Raw genomic sequence first — 10,860 nt, forward strand, 5'->3', positions numbered from 1 at the left:
TATATTCCATATAAAATTGCATCAATCTCTTCAGGAACCTAAAACCACTGTGATATGTTGAGACTGTTTCATAGAATTTACAGATTAAGCTCTATTTTACCAACAGAAGAGCATGAAGCACTATAACCTGTCCATCTGTGACAGTGCTGTGTGTGTAACCTCATGACCAATCCTATCCTACCCAGATTTTCAGATGGAAAACAGCTTCCAGAATGGCTCCCTGGTTATGACACACAACCTTGCTCCTGTACCTCCCATTCTAAATTATATGACTAACAAGTTACTTGCAGACAACACAGACTAATCTGTTCACTAGAAAACAGTCAAAACTGGTGCCATAAATTGAAGAAAACAGGAGGATGAATCTTGTAACACAAGAATGATATCCCAGTGAATAACCAATTAATTTTGTCTATTATGACGTAGGTCTTCCATGTAAGCTTGATTACAATACTGTAATTTCCCCACAAAATGCAGCTTTTTAAAAGTGTTTCACCAAAATGCCAGAAGCCACTGGGCTGAGCACTTAGGAACAGTGCTGTCAAAAATCCTCCTCTATTTCAAGACCAACAGCTACTGCAGTAATTTAGTACACTAAGTTACAAAATATTTTAAAAGCTCCTTTTGACAGGTAAGTCTAATAAGGTCAAGATTTTTTATCATGTTCAAGTTACAGTCCTCAGGCTAATGCAGTCTTAGACAGTGTGGCACCTATCTACCAGGCAGCTAACACAAAACCCACGAGCAAATGCAAAGTTTGAGCTTTTGCTTGAGCAGTTCTCAGAATATTAGAGCCTTAAAAATTCTGCCTTCTGCTTCCTAAGACACTACACAGTGACTTGAGTGCAAAAGTGCAATGAAAAGTTCTTTATCTAGGGGGAAAAAGCTTAGAAAATATATTCAGGTTTATGTATTACGGTGGTGGTGGTGAAACCTTTAAAATTATTTGGTTTAATTAAGAACTTTTACAAGTATCACTCCCAACTCAAACAGATTTACAGCAAAGTGAATTTAACAGATATCTCCACATACCATCCTCACTTAAAAGTAAAAACACCTCCACATATGCAGTCACAGTGCTCTAACTAACATTTATTCTTCAAAAAAATCTAGGCAGATTCTCACACACAAAAGTAGAAACAATTAAAGTACATTTTAAGATATTATTACAAAAAACTTTTCTGAAAGCCTTAGAAGAGTTGACATAATTCCAATGGCCTGTTCCCAGCTACATATCCAAGTACATGCTACCATTAAACCTCAGCTATCTTACCCTAGAGAACTACTAAGAAAAGTATTTCAGCACAGCCCAGTTCAGAATTCTGGGGGTAACTTCTGTGTTAATATTTAACACGTCCATTAGCATCTCTCAAATCATTATCATTAACTGCACTGTTTGAACACCAGCTTTAGGTGGTGTTTTTTCCAGCCTACACAGGAAAAGCAGAACATTAAAGCATGAAGGACCCTGCCAACCCTGAAAGCCCTTGGAATGTTGTAACAAAGACAGCAACTGGATTACAATTAGCAAAATAACAAACCTGAAATGTGCATCTTACACCAGCACACTGTGATGAATTACTAGTTATTTAATACTAATAGTATTATGTTGCAGGTATTACAAAAATAATTCATTCTAATATTAAGTAGTATGAGCCACCTGTATCATGTTGACACTCAAAGATTTATCAAAGGTTGTGCTGGTCTCAAAATGTAACTGCACCACAGCACTGAGATGCTCAAGCTCAACAAGGTTCTAGAGGTAGTCCAGCTGGAGAGGATAATTTACTGAGGGCCTAAATTATTCTGTACAACATAATGCAGGCATGCCCATGCTCTTTCAGGGACAATCTCATTCGTATATAAAACAATGCAATTGAGAATTTCAGGATTACTAGAACTCTTAATGAAGCAGAACACCTCACTAATGTGGGGGTGGCCAAGGATGCTGCAGTTAAGAGATCTTCTACCCTGCTGACTCCCAAACCAAAGTCACTTTTCTAGTTCACAAACTAGGAAAAGAACAGGAGACAAAGGGCAATAATACTTGTAATGAGGTCTGCCAAGGGATTAGACTTAATATCATCATAAGTACAATTCATTATTTAACAGAAATGCAACTCCTAATCAAAAAGGAGCAAAATGATTTTGCTACTCTCAAAAGCTACATATGAAGCCACACATGCAGAGCCTTATGCATGAGGTGTCCAAGTTTCTCTCCTTCTAAAGCCTCGAATGCTACTAGATTAAGAAGGTTGCTTTCAAAAGGTCAGCATTTGTACATAATTGTCAAAGCAGAAGAAAGCAATAAATAACACGTTGCCCAAAGCTTCATTGACAGCACTACAATGGCAATTTCCTTAAAGAACCTGCAACAAGTACCACATGGAAACCCAAGACCCAAACCCTTGAAGCAGTATCAGTTAGGCTTTAAGGATGTAAATTTCAGTGATCCACTCACAGCTGATAGATTATGCATACTGCCTGAATCATCACCACTTTTTAAGCAATCTGATTTTTTAAAATGGTTTTCTCACCATGTCACAGTGACAGTATATTGACAGCAGCATTTTGGCATCCCTTCGCTTTTTGGGACATCTTTTTACTGCCTATTCTCATCATCTGTTTATTTTCAGCTTCATTTTTCTAAATACTGAAGCTGCCCTATCAGTTTCACAGGCTTATAAATGTTATACATCAAAAATTAGTTTCACTTATTAAGGCAGGAAACGGCTTTAAGAACTCTGGGATCTGTGCCTCAAAGCAAAAGCTTTATCAGCAGGTTCCAGTCACTGCTTCTTGCAAAAGAAAATGGTGCTGATTAAAACCCCATACACCTGATTTCAAAAAAGAACACCTACCCACTCCACATTTTTCACGTGGCTGCAAGGGGGGCTGCATCCCAAAGAGAAGGCAACTGTTCCTCATAAGCTGCCTGACCCCAACCTTGCAACACTGCTCAAGAAAAATGAAAATGATACATAAAAAAATGACATTGAGATAAAAACAAACAAACAAACCACACCACAATAATTCATCCACTTCTAGACTTCAGAAGTGGTGCACTTCAATGCAGTCATAGTGTAGTCCCATGCCTGACTTGCTCACAGTTTTGTGTTGCATTTGGAAGTCAGAGGGCTAAAAATAGCCAAATTTTAAAATTAAATTGCCTGTAAGAGCTATTTTGGGAGGTGAATTTAAAAAGGGATATTTCTTTAAAGTTGCAAAGAGAAGGATAGCAGTGATTGAGTCAATATTACACAATACAAAACTAATATTTTATTAGCTGTACTTGTACACAAGACAATGTTTGAATCAACCTCTTCCATAACCAAATCCTTTCCTACAACTCTTCACTGCATCAGTCACTATTAGAATGGTTTCCTTAAAATAAAAAGCATTTTAAAAGATCCATGAAAAAAACCTATACAGCTTCTTAAAACCACAATGAAAGATGAACTTTGCAGTGTGTTCTGTAGCAGAGAGCCCCAGTGAATTCACATGGATTCTGCCTCGACAGAATTCCTCATGAGATCAAGCCAGAGTCATTGGAGTTTTCCCTCTTTCAACATACTATTTATTCAGATAAACCCACTTAACCAAAACCAAGTCAAGGCTGTGAATACTAATAATGTTTCAAGCATTTTGTTTTCAGCATTACAACATGCTAATATTTGAAAGTCAACAATTTGGAGCTAATGTTCCACAAATAATAATACATTGCTGTAGCACCTGGGGTATGCTAGATGTTGAACAATCCCATGGCTACTGAAATCAGATAACAGTTTATCATAAATATTACAAAACCTTAAAACTTCTTACATTAATTTGTTTTTATAGTCAAACAATTTGCACTAGACCCTCAGTATGTTTTATTGATTGTGGTTCTCTAACCACTTTTAGAGTAGATGGGATAATGACATTTGTGAAGGAGAACAGAGAGAGTTTTCATGTTGTACACAGGAAAGGTAAAGTAACAGCAGCACAGGGACAAACTGGTCAGACCTGAAGGGAACATCAGGACACATTCCTAACACTGTCAATAGCTGTTATCTTTCTGGGTTGAAGTTTTGGGATCATCTGGTTAGAGTCCAGTCATTACCAACTGCCCTGACTAAATGTAGGACTTCAAAGAGTGTGTGAGAACATGTGCAGAGGAACAGTTAAGGTTCTCTAAGTAAAGTTAAAGTTTAGGTGAAACTAAAACTGTATTTCCCATTTTTAAAGCCATCACAACATTGTATTATATTGCATTAAACAGTCTGCAATTTTACATTAAGGCTTAGCTTGAAACCCTGTACTTAGAAAATACTGTAGATATGTGTAGAAGGAGATGTATTCAGAATTTGTCTATCTTAATGCTTTCCTAATAGCTTTGAACTTTGGTAGTGTATACAATGGACAGAAAATTCTCATTAGCTCTGTAAAGACAGAATGAAAGCCAAAAAAAAAAATATACAAACTATCCAGTGTAAATTTAAAGTAATTCTAATTTAAATTATATAAACCAGATGACTTAAAAATTATAGCTTCTCCACTCACCTCAACCAGTACTTTTTCAGTCATATTTTCTTATCTGTCTTCAAAACTATTCCAAGTATCTTTTTATTTTAATTTTCTTCCTTTGAATTTTCTCCCCTGTGCACAGCCAACAGTGGGCACCACAGCCTTCTTGGATTTCAGTTAGGTACTTCTGCTGCTACCACCTCCCATACACACACCAATTTAACTATTTCTTATATAAAACTGCAATTGCCAGATGTATCTGGTAGATTCCTCACCAGTTTAATCATTCACTCAGCACTGCATACAAATATAAAGGGTTTGCTTTCTGTAACAAAGAGCTGCATAGCTTCCCTAAAATTACTTGGATACACCAACTAACATGGCAACACCTTGAAAAAAGTGAAGTACAGGAGCTTCTCTCACCTATGTATTTTTTTTAGATATACAATTATATACTAAAAATTATGAGGAAAAATAAACAAAAACAAAAACAAACCACAAACTCTATTAACATCATTCTAAGGCTACAGCAATATGACATCCATGTCCTCCCATTCTTCTTCAAAATTCTTCCAGCCATCAACTCCTGATGACATGAATGCACAGAAAAAAAGCACTGATGCACAGGTTTAGGTGCTTCTGTCCTGATTTGTGCATGTCTTAGTCTAAGCTTGCTGAATCTCTACCTTTCTTCAGGCTTCCCAAGCTTATTGGGGAGGCAATGCAAAGAAAAATCTGAGGCACAGGGAGCTCAGAGGAAGGGAACATCCCAATCCTGTTTTCTTGGTTTGCAAAATGGAGAAAAATCAAAAGCTCAATGCAAAGGGCTCCTTACTGACTACTCTGACTCAGAATGAAGGCTTTAAAGCAAGGCTGCTTGGGATCATTCATGCTCTTATTTTCAATTTTTATACATAGCTTTAGTTATCCAAGCTTTACTAGATTAGCAGCAAAATTCTTCAATTACTGACAGACATCTGGCCCAAACCATCTTCAAATGCTATTTTAGTTATGGCACTTCTTGTACAAAGGTACAAACTCAGTGTTTCACACAAGTTGTAGTTAAGAGCCCACTTACCTCACGAACAGCTAATCTGTCACTCAGCTCCTCAGCTTTATCAATGTCACCTTCAGCCACAGACTTCTCTATGCTAAGTTCAAGGCCAGACTAGAAAAGAAAAGCAAATATCTTCAGGATAAATAAAGAAGCAACAGTTTAAAGAGAGAGACCTCCTTTCTAAAAATATTTGGTTTTTTACATTCTTTAAGACACTACACAAACCTGTAATTTCTATGTAACACAAATCACTTTGTCTGTGTATTGTAATGGACAGTATAATTAAGAATGCACTGAAAGGCTGCCTGAGCACAATCATTGAATTAGTTCCACCTTATGTGCAGGATAATACTGTAGGTTAAAAAAATTACACGGACTAGTTTATGCCTGTCACAATAAAATTTCATCTGAAGATCTGGCTTATCTCTTCCATCCCTGGAGCTTTCTAAACAAATTGTGAAATATATGTGTCAGGTAACATGAAGAATGGCAATTACCACTGTATCGTTGCAGTTATAAGATCTTATCTTTACCCAAAAACTGAGTTCTGGCATGGTGCCATTCCACTGTGCTAATAAATTCAAAATTCTAGCAGTCCTATGGAAAACAGTGCAAAACACTGCAGGATGTAACCTCTATGATCAACATAACTTGTTTAACATAATTTACAAATAATGGAAGTATAAAAAGTCAGTACATACAGGAAATTAGTTGGAAAGTTCTGAAGGAATACAGAAAGGTAACACAGAAGTAGGTGTTCAAAATTAAAAAAAAAAGCTCCCATAAAAAAGACACTTCACAGACTCACTGATTTTAAATATTAGTGATTCTAAAGAAAACACATTTGCCAGTTTTGTAACATTTACTGTTTCAAAATATAAAAGTAAACAGAATTCTTGAGAGACAGTGACCTGCAAATACTGCACTTCAATTATGCAAGTGGAAGTTGGAAAAAAGTAGTGCACAATTGGAAGTCACTGTGATAGCCAACGCTGTTAGATGTCTTTTCTGACATTATTGACATATACATTTTACTATGATAAAAACTCTGAATTTATATGGAGACCATCTGAATTTTAACCATCTGCATTCAAGATCTATCCTGAGCAGTTTGCTGGCAACCAATCACTTATCAGAAGTAAGAATTCAGACAGAAGCAAACTATGTCCCCTGGCTTGTATGCAAAATCTTACTTTTAACAAGTCAAAGATGGAAAATGTATCACAAAGGAGGCTACATGGACATTATGCTATAGAACTTACACAGGCCCTCATTAGAAAACCTACAGAGCAAACAGCTCCAGGAGGAACTCAAAGAATAATGAGTTTCTTAATTTTCCCATCTTGTTGTACCACTTATTTCAAATATGACTAGTTACACAATAATATTTATTAATAAAAGGTGTTATAAATCCAGTAAAACTGTAAGGCAGGTTTAGTCCTCTAATTACTAAAGCTACTAGTGTCAACTAAAGTATCTACATGACCAATTAAAAAATAAAAACAAAAACAGACAAGAAAAAAAAACAAAACCAAAAACAAACAAACAAAAAAAACCATATGTATATGAACTTCTGTCTCTCATGGTAACAGAAAACAAAACCAGAGGAGAAACAGGCATGGATATATCTCAAAAGAAAGAACACCTTTCCATCCAAGTACTATTATTCATGTGATTTTTAAATTCATTAAAAACATGCACAAAATTGTCCTTCTCAGATCAACTGGGTCACTTAAATTCAAATAATCTCAGTTTTTATTCCTGTCTCTGTTAAGGCTGAATTCTTTTACTATCCAGTACAAGCTGACATTGCTTATATATAAAAAGTCACCTTTTGTGGAGCTCTGCTATCCACAGGTGATTCAAATCTGTCATTGATTCCAAAGTATTGTGTAAGTTCTTTCCATTTCTCTTCATTTGCCAATTGTTGACTACTAAAAACAAACACACACACGTCATTAACATAAACAATTCCCTTTCCACAACTTGTAATATTTTTCAAGACTGAAAGAAATTTTTCCATTTGTCAGACTTGCTCTTTTCACTCATTCATAATTTTCAATGAAGGTGAAATTAATCATTCCTTCCCCCCTGCAAGTGTAGTTCTAGAACCTTAAAAGCAAGTTTACAGAATCCTTTAGGTTGGAAAAGATCTTTAAGATCAGCTAATCCAACTGTAAATCTAACACTGTCAAGGAGGAAAAAGGACAAGCAGGCTGAGCAAGACCTTGTATGCAGTTAGATGCAGAACACCTTTAGGAATTACATTAATTCAATTTAAATTTACATTAAATAATGCATTTGTGTCAATTTTTAAAAACCAAGCAATAACCTTCATTTAGCAATCACTGGTATCAAGTTCAGTCTGCCCAACAGAGACACTGAACAGCAGGTTTTTTACATATTGTTCAAAGAGAGGCTTTGGCCATGCATGTGGTCAAGAGTTTTACAAGTTTTGCCTGGCATTAAAAACAGACCTCAGAGAATCACATTGACCTGGTTATACCTCTTTGCCACTTCATCCTTCTTTTTCTGTTTCTCTAGGGGAAAAAAAAAAATCCAATATTACACAAGTAATACCCTACAGCATCCAGTGAAGTTAACAGAACCCTAATTGCTCAAATTTCCTTTGAAACACTGACACACTAGGATTTTAGTCCATGATCATGTGGATTTACACCACTTCATACAAAGAAACTCCTACAATATCTGTGAAGAAGTTTTAACCAGGATATAAAAAAGTATGTTTAATAGCACCACTGAAACACGTAGAATTACTGAAATACAGAGTATTAACTAAGTTCTACCTCTCCCTTATAAAAGAGGAGAAATATATTACTTGGAGTTCAAATAGCAATTTACAACCTAGTCCTACACATGATGCATACAACTGGAAAAATAAAATCCTAGATAACAGTTAGAATACATCTATAACAGCCATTCAATTCTTGATTAAAAAAATCCAAACCACTATAAACAACAACAACAAAAATAAAAATAAAAAAACCCCAGCAAAAGCCACTTCCCATGTATTTGATACTAATTCCATTTTCATAGAATAAATTCTGTAATTACATAAAACACCTTTTCTGCGGCGCTTCCTTTTTCGGCTTTTGTTTTCCTGATTTGCTTGGGTTTTCATTTCATGGTTTTTCTTCTGAAGCTCCAGAAATCTCTACAAGATCAAAAAAAAAAAAAAAAAAAAAAAAAAGCAAATCAATATTTTCGTTTCTTTTTCCCATAAAAAAAAATAATAATGTGCTGAAAATGCCTCAGTCTCTTACTTATCCACAGTACCTTGCTCTACCTGAATATTAAAACGTATGCACTGAGAACATCCAAGTCCAATGGTGTCAAATCTGAATTGCCTTTAATCTTTCACCTCCTCCCTCCAACTTTCTCCCCTCCCTAAATACCAAATCTATCGAAACCCGGCAGCCTTCTCATGGGACATAACACGGAATACACTTATGGACCATCCTGAGATATTCCATGTACTGTTACTGACTTGCTGGTAGAGTGCAATCCCAGTGTTACTGACAGCAGAGTCCTCTCTGCAAAAAAAAGCAGCTACAAAGAAGCCCAGAACTGACTCAACCCCAAAACCACATCTTTATGCAACAATGTTACCCAAACAACTCCCTGCTGGGCCTCCAGTCAGAGGAGAAAAAGATAACACTCATGTCCTACCTATATTCCTGTTCACCCTCCTTGGAACAATCTAAGCTCTATTACAATAGCCTCACTCTGACCGTGTTTTATTTCATTTCAGGTTTGTATACTGAATATTCCACACTGAGTTACTGCAATTAAAAAAAAAAAATTAAAAAAATCATATTTTAAGTATGTTGCATTTCTTCTCTGGACATTATGAGACCTGGAGCAATACCCACATTCCACATGCTTAAAGGAATTCCAGGAGGGCATGTTTGAGATTCGTTGTCTCCATCTGTCACTGTTGAGATCACAACAGGGTCACTGCTGGCACTGCTTTCAGGTCTATTCTCCTGGAATTCAGGCAGCTGAGCTCTTTCAGTATCTTCTTTCACATCTTCCTTTGAAAGGGAACCATTCGATTCCTCTCCCTCTTCAGAACTTAACTCAACATCACTTTCATTCAGTCCTGGAGGCAAGAGTCCACTCCACATCTTCCAGTTTAAAAAAGCCCAAAGCACTCCAAGTCCCTGCAAAGACACCAGAAGAACATGAGCTTACCCAGACCGAAGAAAAAAACATAATTAGAGAAGCAGAAATACTAAAACACATCATCAGAAAGATTTTAATTTAGAATCACAGAATCATTTTGGTTGAAAAAGATCTTTTAAGGTCATTAACTCCAACCATTAACCTAGCACTTCCAAATCAACCCCTAAACCGTTTCCCTCAGCACATCTACAGCTCCAGGGATGGAGACTCCACCACTGCCCTGGGCAGCCTGGGCAGCAGTGAAGAAATTGAGAAAAAAAAACATAATTCCTCTTGAGGAAAGTAACTACCATTAGATAATTTAGACCAGCCCCTTATAAAGCTCCCAATACTTACTATTGTTTCAGAGAGAGGCAGAGGATTTAAGCGCTCAGGCTGAAGCTATTTGCTCTCCTTTTTTGTTTTTTGGGTTTTTTTTTTCCCCCTTTTTCCTTATTCTTTAAAAGTTTTGCCATTCTCCGCTCGTTTCTCTCAGTTCCGCTTCAGGGCAGCGGGGAGCGCGTCCCCTCCCCTCCCGCCAGCGCTTCCCGGGGCACCGCAGCCGCCTCCCCCACACCCCAAGGCCGGGAACGGGGGAAGCTCCGCCGGCCCCGGGGTGTGGGGACGGAGAGGAACCGGGCTGGGGAGACCACAGGCCCGGATACCGCGGGCAGCCCGCTCCGGGTCAGCGGAACCGCGGCTCCGGGCCGGGCCGAGGGAGCGCAGCCCCGAGCACCCCGCATCTCCCCTCACCACAACCTCAACGCGGCGATTCCCCCCCCCGCCCCGGTCCGTGTTTACCTGACAGCCATCTTGGCACCGCCGGAACACCCCGATCGCTGATTGGGTTCTGCTCGCCAGCCAATCAAGGGACGCCTTCCTGCCTTGGGCCCGGCCTCCCTGGTCTCCATGGCAACGGGGCAGGGCCGGGCGGGGCGGCATGTGGCCGGGCCCGGGGGGGGGGGGGGGGGGAGGGGGGGTGACCCGGATCCCGGGAAGGGGTTGGGGATGTGGCCCGGTCTAGGGGGGTGACCCGGATCCCGAGAAGGGGTTCTGGTGTCCCGGTTCTTCCTTAGGGTGCCAGTGAAGCCGCTCTGCGGGAACAGAGCGGG

At 38.4% G+C, this 10,860-nt stretch overlaps 1 protein-coding gene across 3 annotated transcripts in view; it reads right to left on the minus strand.

Annotated features, from left to right (window-relative positions):
- Window positions 1-10,626, minus strand: part of FAM204A (family with sequence similarity 204 member A) — a 17,980-nt gene extending 7,354 nt beyond the window's left edge. The window contains exons 1-6 of one of the 3 annotated variants that reach the window (XM_071749524.1): window positions 10,550-10,626; window positions 9,457-9,747; window positions 8,646-8,738; window positions 8,070-8,101; window positions 7,395-7,494; window positions 5,585-5,674 (exon numbers count right to left, since the gene is read on the minus strand). In XM_071749524.1, coding sequence (XP_071605625.1) covers window positions 5,585-5,674; window positions 7,395-7,494; window positions 8,070-8,101; window positions 8,646-8,738; window positions 9,457-9,711 — 570 coding nt within the window. In that variant the 5' untranslated portion in view covers window positions 9,712-9,747; window positions 10,550-10,626. Of the gene's footprint in view, window positions 1-5,584; window positions 5,675-7,394; window positions 7,498-8,069; window positions 8,102-8,645; window positions 8,739-9,456; window positions 9,748-10,105; window positions 10,470-10,549 lie in introns of those variants that run through there. The other 2 variants (XM_071749523.1, XM_071749525.1) reach the window with 2 other exon arrangements.
- Window positions 10,627-10,860: the final 234 nt, after the last annotated feature.

This window comes from Heliangelus exortis, chromosome 7 (assembly GCF_036169615.1).
Source record: "Heliangelus exortis chromosome 7, bHelExo1.hap1, whole genome shotgun sequence".
Lineage (NCBI taxonomy): Eukaryota > Metazoa > Chordata > Aves > Apodiformes > Trochilidae > Heliangelus > Heliangelus exortis.